Source organism: Papaver somniferum, chromosome 4 (assembly GCF_003573695.1).
Source record: "Papaver somniferum cultivar HN1 chromosome 4, ASM357369v1, whole genome shotgun sequence".
Taxonomy (NCBI): Eukaryota; Viridiplantae; Streptophyta; class Magnoliopsida; order Ranunculales; family Papaveraceae; genus Papaver; species Papaver somniferum.
Window position 1 is genome coordinate 120,640,481 of NC_039361.1, and position 12,547 is coordinate 120,653,027.

The 12,547-nt window shown below is 39.0% G+C and overlaps 2 protein-coding genes across 2 annotated transcripts; both read left to right on the forward strand.

The window, feature by feature from the left end:
- Positions 1-387: 387 nt before the first annotated feature.
- LOC113276468 (probable boron transporter 2) lies at positions 388-5,751 on the forward strand. Its single transcript, XM_026526067.1, has 12 exons — positions 388-1,733; positions 1,988-2,070; positions 2,154-2,346; positions 2,456-2,594; positions 2,708-2,873; positions 3,096-3,262; positions 3,511-3,684; positions 3,761-3,856; positions 3,966-4,103; positions 4,193-4,512; positions 4,656-4,920; positions 5,186-5,751. Exons 1-12 carry the CDS (start codon positions 1,630-1,632, stop codon positions 5,492-5,494), a joined length of 2,154 nt encoding a protein of 717 aa, XP_026381852.1. The 5' UTR covers positions 388-1,629; the 3' UTR covers positions 5,495-5,751.
- Positions 5,752-7,198: 1,447 nt separating this feature from the next.
- Positions 7,199-11,500, forward strand: LOC113276469 (5-oxoprolinase-like). The gene is made up of 2 exons (XM_026526068.1): positions 7,199-7,344; positions 7,513-11,500. Exon 2 carries the CDS (start codon positions 7,532-7,534, stop codon positions 11,333-11,335), a length of 3,804 nt encoding a protein of 1,267 aa, XP_026381853.1. The 5' UTR covers positions 7,199-7,344; positions 7,513-7,531; the 3' UTR covers positions 11,336-11,500.
- Positions 11,501-12,547: the final 1,047 nt, after the last annotated feature.

Sequence of the window (12,547 nt, forward strand, 5' to 3'; positions counted from 1 at the left end):
GACTAAGTTGGAGGAATTATCTAACAGTAACGGCACAGTGACCTCTCAGTCATACACGTGGTCGTAAAAGTTTTAGCGCCTGTTTTTCAAACTAAAGGGGTAAACAAAACGAAAAGGGACTCGTAGAAAACGAGGTATGATGGCACCCAGGAGAGCCGGAGGCCCAAATTCTGGTGCCCTACAGTGGGGTTCCACTTCCACAAGGTAAGTTGAGCTCTGGGTCTTTTCAGTTAGCTTCCGTTCTATTTTCTAGTTTACTGCCAAAACACTTTTCTGTTACTATCACATTTTTTGTCTCCCTCACCTCACCACTCTCTTACTTAAACCTCACCAAACAAAATTGAATCTTCTTCTTTTCTATTAGTTGGAGAAGAAGATAAAATCATACCACCATTTTATAATTATTTTTTATCTGAAAAGTTCACTTGAAAAAGAGTTACTAAATATTATATAATGGTTTGTCACCATACACTCACAGAAACACATACTTCCTCATTTGCAGATTTTGCCATTCACAAGTTTTCATTGTCTCTCTCTCTAAACTCTTAGAAAAAGACATAACTTTCTGGTACATGTAATCCTTATCGAATCACACTGATTTTCATTCCACTCAGAGTTCATAAGCCTTTAATTTCTGTGTTTTTCATACTATGTAAGTTAAGATTAACTAATAGTCTTTGCTTATGTAATTTTCTGAGTTTTCTCATCTTCTTGTCTCTAAGTCATGTAATTTGTTGTTTCAATCTTGGGTTAGATTCAGTTTTCTAGGTATTTTCTTTAGTTTGTCTTCAGCCCGTTTTAAGAATGCCCATGTTCTCACTTCTCTGACTTCTCCTTTTAAATCATCAATAACGTTTCATTGATCATGGGTTCTCGCTAATTCAAGCACTGATTAAAAAAAAGAGATTTTGCATCATGGGGTTTCGTTAATTACTTGGTTTTTTGTTTTTGAGGTTTAAAGCTTTAATCTTTGAAGTACTACTGGGAGTTTAGATAAACCATGTAAGCTAATTTCTTTTTTCTCGATGCATTTCTTTTTCTGTTTCTCCAGAGGAATTAATGAATAGCAGTACATCAAGTTTTCATTGTTGAAAAGAAAAGACAAAGGGGTCTGAAATTTGGCGAAATCATTCGTTAATTGAGTTAGACAAAAAATGATGATGAGTTTTGCTCGTTAGCATTTTTGGTTTTGTATTTACAAATGGAATTCAAGTAAGAAAATCAGATTATGTTCCCTCAATTGTTTGTTTATAAGACAAGCCTAACTTATCATATACACAAATATACATATATAGACAATTCTTTCATTCTTTTTCTCAATAAGATGTAATAATACATAATTGTATAGTGCAGTTCATGGACCAATTCAAGGGGGTCTATGTTATAGCAACAATAATGAATTCCTATGCTTCAAAAATAAACAATCAACTCCTGTTTGTTTGCCCGCAATATCTCAATTTAGGTTCATCCTAGTTTAAGTGTCAGTATTAGCCTCTCGAGTTCAATATAGTTAGCTTTTGATTTTGGTGTATTGAGTCTAGTCCATTTGGTGTCGTCTGTCGGTCTTGGTTAGTAGTTGTGAAAATAAGAAAAAGAAAGGAACTGGAAAGTTCGCCAGTTGATTGAATTATGGAAGAAACGTTTGTGCCTCTGCGTGGGATCAGGAATGACATCAGAGGTAGACTGTTGTGCTACAAAGAAGACTGGACTAGTGGTTTCAAAGTTGGTCTCAGGTTTGTCTAACTCGCTTTCTTTATGTTTTTTCTTCTTCTTCTGGTTTCGAAGTTTGTCAGTGTGGTGATTTGGACTACTTTTGAAGTCTTGTATCTTCCGTGTTGTTTGTTATTTACCCCTAGCATAGGATAACATTTCTGTTGCTCCCTTTACATGGACAGGGGATGATGAGAGAAAAACTAGTTCTCAGACATACCAAATAAAAATTCTGCAATAAGGCTGTTTTGTATAAAATGTAGTTGTGATTTTTCAGGATCCTCGCTCCTACGACGTACATATTCTTTGCTTCAGCAATCCCAGTTATATCTTTTGGAGAGCAATTGGAGAGAAATACAAGTAGGACAAAATTAGAAACTTCGGTATGTTCTGCATCCATAATTTGATAACAGTGTTATATAAAAGACTACCATATGATGCAGATGGTTCAATAACTGCCGTACAAACACTTGCTTCAACTGCTGTATGTGGAATCATACACTCAATTATTGGAGGCCAGCCACTGCTTATACTTGGTGTTGCGGAGCCGACGGTGCTGATGTATACTTTCATGTTTGACTTTGCAAAGGATAGAAAGGACTTGGGGGAGAATCTCTTCTTACCATGGACTGGATGGTATGTTAGCATAACCAACAGTTCAATGAATGTTTTGTCAGTTGAATATTTGGTTTAGCTCAACCTCTTCTGGATACTTACTGTGTTTAGATCTTACTGGGCTTTCCAGGGTTTGTGTATGGACTGCAGTCCTTCTGTTTTTGCTAGCTGTGTTGGGTGCATGTTCCATTATCAACAGGTTTACCCGTGTTGCTGGCGAACTATTTGGCCTTCTCATTGCAATGCTTTTCATGCAGCAGGCTATTCGGGTAAAAAAAAATGTTATTTTTGTGGATTTAATTATTAGATAGAAGATTAGTAAATACTAGAATGGTATTCCCACGATATCTTCTTTGTTCACAACTTACATTGAATTTTGTAGGGAGTTGTGGATGAGTTTCGTGTACCTCAGAGGGAAGACCCTAAGCAAGAAGCTTTTCTACCCTCGTGGAGATTCGGAAATGGAATGTTTGCTTTGGTTCTGTCCTTTGGCCTTCTTCTTACTGCACTAGGAAGCCGCAAAGCTAGATCGTGGCGCTACGGATCTGGTATATCTTCATTGAAACATAATTGGTTATCCATTAGGAATAAAGCATTTTAAGACGCATATATTGACCTACACTCTTAGTGTTCGTGGCATCAAGTCTGAAACCGTGGGTGTAAGACAGTCTACTCCACTCACCAGATTTTAATTCTCTTAACTAAAATTACTCTAAATGTCCTTTGAAGTTCTGGTGATGTGTAACTTGGAAGATGTCTCAAAAGTGTAGGTATGCTACGGGGATTGATTGCAGATTATGGTGTACCACTAATGGTGCTTATATGGACTGGTGTTTCCTATATACCGGTAGATAGTGTTCCTAGAGGGATCCCAAGGCGCCTCTTCAGCCCAAATCCATGGTCTCCTGGTGCTTACACGAACTGGACTGTTTTAAAGGTACTCACACCACAAGTACTAGTATAGCAGTCTCAATTTACCACTCCATATATAAATTGTACCTATGAATTCCACCCATTACTACTTGAAAAAGCTATTTGTGCATGCTCGAAAGAAATTACTATATCTTATTCCCTATCGTAGTGAAATAGGTTGTTTGTATATTTTATCACTTAATCTTGCTTTCGTAATCTCACCAGGTGATTTTCCAACCTTTAATAGCAAACTCTTGTTTTATTGATTGGCAGGAAATGTTGAATGTGCCACTGATATATATCGGTGGAGCATTTGTCCCAGCCACTATGATAGCAGTTCTCTACTACTTTGATCATAGTGTTGCATCTCAGCTTGCGCAGCAAAAGGAGTTCAGTCTTAAGAAGCCACCTTCTTTCCACTATGACCTTCTTCTTTTAGGTTTCATGGTACTCTTACCAGATTTCCCAACTAGCCTTGTAAGCTCTTTTTCTTCTACTTACGTTTGTTGTGCTGGATTTGCAGGTCATATTATGTGGCCTTCTAGGTATTCCTCCTTCCAATGGTGTTATCCCACAATCTCCAATGCATACTAAAAGCTTGGCTACTTTGAAGCATCAGGTCAGATAATCACATACACATTTCTTTTAGTTGCTATTGTACCTAGCACGGGCGTATACATGTGTCCTTTTCTTTATATCTTAGTACCTAGTTGTGCTGAAAACAACAGATTATGCGCAATAAGCTTGTAAGGACAGCTCGCACAAGTATTAGTAAAAACGCAAGCTTGGCTCAGTTGTATAGTACAATGCAAGAAGCGTACAATGAGATCCAGACTCCATTAGTCTATCAACATCCACCAGGACTGGTAACAAAACAATGCTTGATGCATTACATATACTTGATGTTGAGAAACAATTACATGCTCCTTAAAATTTACTTTTCCTGTTTGATTAGGGACTGAAAGAATTAAAAGAGTCGACGATTCAATTGGCTTCACGTACTGGCTATATAGATGCACCTGTTGATCCGACTGTGTTTGATATTGAGAAAGACATCGATGATTTGTTACCTGTCGAAGTCAAAGAACAGCGAGTCAGCAATTTGCTTCAGTCACTGATGGTTGGTTGCTGTGTTGCCGCTATGCCTCTTCTGAAGAAAATCCCAACTTCTGTTCTCTGGGGATACTTTGCCTTCATGGCCATTGAAAGCTTGGCAGGAAATCAATGTTGGGAGAGAATATTGCTTCTTTTTACTGCCCCAAGTCGAAGATGCAAGTAAGTTCTGCCAGACGTTAATTTTTATCATTTTTCCTTTTTACTGCTGTTGAATTATTACAGTGCCACTGTCATTCTAAAACAAAACCGTGAGAATTTAACAAAGTGTTTCATTTCTAATGTTTGCTACTCCTATTTGTCAGAGTTTTGACGGAGTATCATGCAACATTTATAGAGAGAGTGCCCTTCAGATCCATTGCTACCTTCACCATATTCCAGACCGTTTACTTACTTCTTTGTTTTGGGATTACTTGGATACCACTCGCTGGGGTCCTTTTCCCATTATTGATCATGCTTCTAGTCCCTGTTAGACAATACATCCTCCCCAACTTTTTCAAAGCAGCTCATCTCCAAGACTTGGATGCTGCCGAATATGAGGAATCCCCCATCATGACATCATCATTAGATGTAAGTTTCGTACAACCTTTGCTTCCTTATAGCTCACACATAAACAGGTAAGCACATTCCCTTTTTTGCATGAAACCCTGCCACATGGTTTCTGGAAGCTTAGGAGGTTTCCCACTGTCAGAAGATGGTGAATTTTATCATTTAAGGTTGTACCAAGCACGTGGTGGGATGTTTTTCGACTCGTTAAAATGTTGGTTAAAAAAAATCCACATTCCATAGGAAGGGTCTTACTCTGATCTCATATGTTACCTGTGCACTTTTGTAGGATCAAGATCTGCAAAGGGTTGCCCATATGGATGATGGGGAAATTCTGGATGATATTCTCACAAGAAGCAGAGGTGAGATCCGACATACATACAGTCCAAAAGTTACGAGTACAAATTCTACTCTGCAAAATGATACTAGACCCACAACTGGCCAGCAGGTGTCACAGAGAGTGTTTAATCGTAGCACAAGCGAACTTAGAGGGGAGTGGAGTCCGCGCTTACAAAGAAATGGGTCTGAAGTAAAGCAGACTCCTAGTCCACGTCCTCCAATTCCAGGACAAACATCTTTTGGTTCCATTCCACATTAAAAAAAAACAAAGAAAACAGTTCCATGTTATGCTGTTTGTAATTCTCGAGAGGTTTTTGTGCCCAAGTCTATTGTAATTCGAGTTTCATCTTGACGTACGATCTTTATATAGGTTTTATGTTTATATAGTGTGGTCAGTTTAGGTAACTTAGGTTCGTCGTAATGTACCCTTCTGATCTCCCTAAATAAGACGGGCAGAGGAACAAAACTATGTTATTCACATTTAGTAATGAATGAAAGAAGTTTCAGTTTTATAAATATTTGCACCTGACCATGATGAGTAAGACCACAAAATAGTTTTTTTTCTTAGTACTTGTTTTCTGAAATATTTCTCAATTTTCTGTTTCTTGTTACCTGAAAGTATGACAGAGAGAAAAAATGACCAGAAGCACTAAACCATTTCTGCTAAAGCCAAAGAAACTGGTAGTGAATTAGTTATTTGTAACTAAAAGCATGGCCTGATGGCACTGTGTGGAATTTGGGTAGCTATCTAAATGCAACTACAGCTGTACGTATATTTTAGGTGAAGATAACTCTATCTCCAGGCATGGGATAATATATTTTCAACTCGAACATCGATCACTAATGAGGGTTATTAATTACGCTTCCCAGTTCTTTATGACATGTTTCCAATAATTATCATAAAAAGACATACATAGTTGTGTCATTTGATATATATATATATATATCTATATATTGTCTTCATTGACGACTCTGGTTATAGCTGACAACTAAAGGTCAGCTTAAATGTCACTTATTTATCATCTTCTTGTATTTTCATGATTGTAGCTATGAGTTCTTCTGCTCCAAACATCCGATTGAAAACTACATATGTCGTGACACTTTTACGTGTTTGTTTTCTTTGACGTCTTCTTTTTCGAACTTTCTTAAAGTAAAGCTACAACATGGATGGAAGTCTAGTGACTAGCTAGAGTTCATCATCATCATGGACGGTTTGGATGGATTTGTAGGGTGCATGTCAGGGTCGGGTTTTCATGTTCTTTGAAGACCACCATGCCAATTTTCCAATAGATAGGAAATGTCATGTCCTAAACCTAGAGACTAGTAATAGTACTAGTAGTTCACCGTTAAAGATCCTTGATGCATAAACTTTTCTTTTGTTTCTAGCTAGGGTACATTATGTAGTGGAGAAACCATGGCTTCCACCATGTACTGTATTTGCATGTACGAATGCATTATTATTAGTGTGATGATGGATTCAAACCTCAAGAAGACCATAAGGATGGTAACATTGACATAAAGCTTAAAGAAAGCCTATCCTTCGTGTTCTTATATATAAGGTACAGGTTCATTGTCTCTGACGCACACTACACAAAACTACAGTTTTTAAAGATACAAGAGATTGATGCTACGTAATACTCCTTAAAATGATTGCAAGAATACAAATTTGAGCGTCACTACACTGACCAACAGCAAAAAAGAAAAAGAAAAAAAAAAAAAAGAAAAAGAAAAAAGGTAATGTGTCTGCTGGGATTCGAGCGCAGGTCTCCACGGCCACAACGTGGAATTCTTACCACTAAACTACAGCCACTTTGTTATGAAGAAGTAACTTACAATTTATAGATATACTCAATTAAACTGGGTCCACTGACCCAAATCAAGATAATTGAGACAAAATCATAATTTATGATCCAATGAATGGCTGTGATCATTCCGATCAAACCCAAAATCTGAAAACATGCATCTTAGATTAACACTAAACAAAACTCTGTTATACTGATCCTGAAAAAGTCCACTTGTGTAGAGAGTAGTAGCAGTAGTAAAACACTCAAAAAAAGTTCTGAAAGTTTCCAGCTTTGATCTTCATCTAATACGGATTCCACTCACCAGGTATATATTATCCAGCTCACCCTTGATCTTCTTAAGTTTTTTTAAAATAATTATATAAGAACTATTTTAGATTTGCTTACTTTAGCGAGTCTTTTATCTATTTTAGATTTGGAATTTTTAGTAGTAGACTAGTAGTTATATAATCTATTAAAATTTATATGATTTTAGGTGATTGAGATTTTGAGAAATGGGGAGTATTAAAGAAGAGAAATTGAGATTTTGTATAGATAGAGGAGGAACATTTACAGATGTATATGCAGAAATACGTGGTCAATCTGATGGTAAAGTAATGAAACTATTATCAGTAGACCCATCCAATTATGATGATGCACCTATAGAAGGTATAAGGAGAATACTAGAAGAATTTACAGGGAAAAAGATCCCTAGGTCTTCTAAAATTCCTACTGATAAAATTGAGTGGATAAGGATGGGAACCACGGTTGCCACAAATGCTTTGTTAGAGAGGAAAGGAGAGAGGATTGCACTTTGTGTTACTAAGGGGTTTAAGGATTTGCTTCAGATTGGTAATCAAGCTCGTCCCAACATATTTGATTTAACCGTTGCCAAGCCATCTAATCTTTATGAGGAAGTTATCGAGGCTGATGAGAGAATTGAGCTTGTGCTTGATAAAGAAGAAGAGAAGCAAGGTGGTGGGTGTTCGGTCAGAGGGATTTCTGGTGAGCTTATTCGAGTTAAGAAACCACTTGATGAAGAGACTTTAAGACCTTTGTTGAAGGGGTTGCTGGATAGGGGAATTAGTTGTTTAGCTGTTGTGTTAATGCACTCATATACGTATCCTCAACATGAAACAATGGTAGAAGAGTTGGCAATGAGTATGGGCTTTAGACATGTTTCTTTATCTTCGGCTTTGACTCCGATGGTTAGGGCAGTGCCTAGGGGTTTAACAGCTAGCGTCGATGCATATCTTACCCCAGTAATCAAGGAATACTTATCGGGGTTCATTTCAAGATTTGATGAAGGGTTGGGAAAACTGAATGTTTTATTTATGCAATCAGACGGAGGGCTTGCGCCAGAGAGTAGATTTTCTGGTCATAAAGCAGTATTGTCAGGTCCTGCTGGTGGGGTTGTGGGTTACTCACAGACTCTGTTCGACCTTGAGACAAAAAAGCCCCTCATAGGCTTTGATATGGGGGGTACGTCTACTGATGTAAGCCGTTATGCTGGAAGCTACGAGCAAGTTTTAGAGACCCAAATTGCTGGATCCATAATTCAAGCTCCGCAGCTTGACATAAACACTGTGGCTGCTGGCGGTGGTTCAAAGCTAAAGTTCCAATTTGGAGCATTTCGGGTAGGGCCTGAATCAGTTGGTGCGCATCCAGGTCCTGTTTGTTACCGCAAAGGGGGTGAATTGGCTGTCACAGATGCAAATCTTATACTAGGAACTGTAATTCCAGATTATTTCCCTTCTATCTTTGGCCCTAATGAGGACCAGCCTTTGGATGTAGAGGCTACAATACAAGAATTTGAGAAGCTGTCACAAAAGATCAATTCTTACAGAAAGAGTCAGGACCCGTCGGCGAAAGACATGACAGTGGAACAAATAGCACTTGGGTTTATAAATGTTGCTAATGAGACAATGTGTCGTCCAATACGCCAATTAACTGAGATGAAAGGTCATGAAACGAGGAACCATGCTCTTGCTTGCTTTGGGGGTGCAGGACCACAGCATGCCTGTGCTATTGCAAGATCTTTGGGTATGTCTGAAGTGTTGATACATCGATTTTGTGGCATCTTAAGTGCTTATGGAATGGGGCTGGCCGATGTGATTGAAGAAGCACAGGAACCTTATTCTGCTGTTTATGATCCAAAATCCACTGTGGAAGCTTCTCGCAGGGAAGCAATTTTGTTGGAGCAAGTCAAGCAAAATTTGAGAGAACAGGGCTTCGGTGATGAAAGTATCACAACGGAGTCATATCTGAACTTGAGGTACGAAGGTACAGACACAGCCATCATGGTGAAGAGGCAAAGCGACGTAGGGTCAGAAAATGACTATGCTTCAGAATTTCTGAAGCTGTTCCAGCAAGAGTATGGGTTCAAATTACAAAACAGGAAGATCCTTATCTGTGATGTAAGGGCTCGTGGAATAGGAGTCACTAATATCTTGAATCTTCGACCACTAAAACCTGTTACTGGTGTCCCAGAAATTGCAGGGTGTTACAAGATCTATTTCGGGAATGGTTGGCATGAGATGCCGTTATTCAAACTTGAAAATCTGGGTCATGGGCATGTCTTGCAAGGTCCTGCCATTATTATGAATGGTAATAGCACTGTTATTGTAGAACCCGATTGTAAAGCAATTATTACTGAATTTGGTAATATAAAGATCGAGATTAATTCTGCTCCAAGCACTGTAAGAATAGCAGGCGGTGTTGCAGATGTAGTGCAGCTTTCAATCTTCAACCACAGGTTCATGGGTATTGCCGAACAGATGGGAAGGACTTTACAGCGGACGTCTATTTCTACTAATATTAAAGAGCGACTTGATTTCTCTTGCGCTCTATTTGGTCCCGATGGAGGATTGGTGGCTAATGCCCCACACGTCCCTGTCCACTTAGGAGCTATGTCCAGCACTGTTCGATGGCAGATTGAGTACTGGAACGACAATCTGACTGAGGGAGATGTTTTGGTCACTAACCATCCCTGTGCTGGAGGTAGCCATCTTCCTGACATCACTGTTATTACCCCTGTATTTGATTATGGAAAGCTGGTGTTTTTCGTGGCTAGTAGAGGACACCATGCAGAGATTGGAGGTATAACTCCAGGAAGTATGCCACCATTCTCGAAGTCCATATGGGAAGAAGGAGCTGCAGTTAAAGCATTTAAACTTGTAGAAAAGGGGATCTTCCAAGAAGAAGGAATCAGCAAACTTCTTCTATCTCCTTCTTCAGATGAAGTCTTAGGTCATAAAGTCCCAGGAACTCGCAAACTTCAAGATAACTTATCTGATCTTCGAGCTCAAGTGGCTGCAAACCAGAGAGGAATATCTCTCATCAAAGAGCTGATTGAGCAGTATGGCTTGGATGTTGTACAAGCGTACATGACCCATGTCCAGACTAATGCGGAAGAAGCTGTCAGAGAAATGCTCAAGTCAGTCGCTTCTAAGGTTGCAAGTAAGTCGTCTAACATCCCAAAAGATTTAGTGACGATTGAAGAAGAAGATTTCATGGATGATGGCTCTGTCATACACTTAAAGCTAAGTATTGATACCCAGAAAGGGGAAGCACTTTTTGATTTTAGTGGGACTAGTGCTGAAGTATACGGGAATTGGAATGCACCAGAAGCAGTAACAGCTGCAGCGGTCATCTACTGCCTCCGTTGTTTGGTTAATATTGATATTCCTCTGAATCAAGGTTGTTTGGCTCCAGTGAAAATCCATATTCCCGTGGGGTGTTTCCTTTCTCCAAGCGATAAAGCTGCTGTAGTGGGAGGTAATGTTTTGACATCACAGAGAATTACCGATGTTGTTCTTACTGCATTTCAGGCATGTGCTTGTTCTCAAGGTTGTATGAACAATCTCACTTTCGGGGACGATAGTTTTGGGTATTACGAGACAATTGGAGGTGGGTGTGGTGCTGGACCAAGTTGGGATGGAACAAGTGGTGTCCAGTGCCATATGACTAATACACGCATGACTGATCCAGAAATTTTTGAGCAGCGGTACCCTGTGCTTCTGCATAAGTTTGGGCTTCGTGAGAACAGTGGTGGTGCAGGAATTCACAAAGGAGGTGATGGACTTGTAAGGGAGATTGAATTTCGACGACCAATGGTGGTGAGTGTGCTTTCGGAGAGGCGTGTTCATGCACCTCGAGGACTGAATGGTGGTGAAGATGGTGCTCGTGGAGCTAATTACTTGATAACTGAGGATAAACGTCGAGTATATCTTGGAGGTAAGAACACGGTCATGGTGCAGGCAGGTGAAATTCTTCAGCTTTTAACACCTGGTGGTGGTGGTTGGGGTTCTCCTCGTTGATTATTTCTCTCATAACAGACTCTCTCTCTCTCTCTCTCAATCGCTAAATTACTGTTGGTGTAATTCATCCTTGAAAAGCCCGTCTTTTTATCTGCAATAATATGGTGTTTCAACTCTGAAATCAATCTCTTTGAGTACATTTTCCCTTTTTAACTTTCTGTTTCAGCTCCTGTTGTATGAAAGAAGCCGTTTTACTAGCTATTTTTCTCGCTTTAGACGCTACTTTCAACCTACAGATAAGACGTTGTACAGCAAATGACTTCAACCTACAGATAGACGTTGTATAGCAAATGACAACCAATCAAATGAGTTGGCGAAAGTGGGCCGTGAAGAGCTCTTGATGCCGATGATCCAATTTTATTTTACAAAAAAAGAACTTAATTAGTCAACTTCCAGTTCCAGCAGAGTCACGTAAAATGGTTGAGACCACAAAATCAGATGGTGTGTCAAACCATTCAACATAAATATTGTTTCTACTGGCATATTTTTTTCCCCGAAAAAAGGCAAGCCTCAAACTTTAACATTGATAGTTAACCGATTTAAAATCGGCTGAGTTACATAATGAGTTGAATAAATGACTAGGGAATTTTTAATAAGCTTCACACATAATCAACCAGACATCCTCCAACTCCTAAAAGACATACAATTCCAGACTACCTAATCACATAGTTACAAATCAAAATCTGAAGAAAGTCTCTAACCATTCCAGCCCATTTGCTGAGTAACATGATAAGTTTAAGAGGCCTAGTTAGGATTAAGATAAACTCATACCAACCTTTTAGCATATCTACATATAATAGTGTTGCCAGGATCAACAGATCCGACCACTTTTCAAGGGTTTTTTCATAAGTATAGTAACACAAATGACTGTGGTTTAATAGAATCCATAGATTCCACCAGTATTCACTGTTTTCATCAAATATAAGGTGATACAAGTAAAAAAGAAAACCAAAATCGTCTCTCTTGGGTCGGAATCGGGCTAGATCAGTCTGAAATCTCAACTGACTCTGTCTTTTGTAACCCCTTGTTGCAGGTGTCTTTGTTGTTGTAGGTATCTCTTTTGTTGCTGGTGTCTTCGGTATCTTTAGGGTTGATGGTGTCTTGGAGGATGCTTTTACTGATGTTGTTGAAGGTCCATGGGTGTGATTGTTCCTGTTCTGAATTAACTTCATCAAAGGAACCAAACTGAAATTGCCAAATGTCAAAACCCAA

Excerpts from the sequence above, each read along its gene's own strand:
- LOC113276468 (XM_026526067.1), top strand. The coding sequence starts at position 1,630 with ATGGAAGAAACGTTTGTGCCTCTGCGTGGGATCAGGAATGACATCAGA. Across the intron at positions 2,347-2,455 it reads TTCTTACCATGGACTGGATG|GGTTTGTGTATGGACTGCAG; the intron begins GTATGTTAGCAT and ends TGGGCTTTCCAG. Across the intron at positions 3,857-3,965 it reads TGGCTACTTTGAAGCATCAG|ATTATGCGCAATAAGCTTGT; the intron begins GTCAGATAATCA and ends TGAAAACAACAG.
- LOC113276469 (XM_026526068.1), top strand. The coding sequence starts at position 7,532 with ATGGGGAGTATTAAAGAAGAGAAATTGAGATTTTGTATAGATAGAGGA.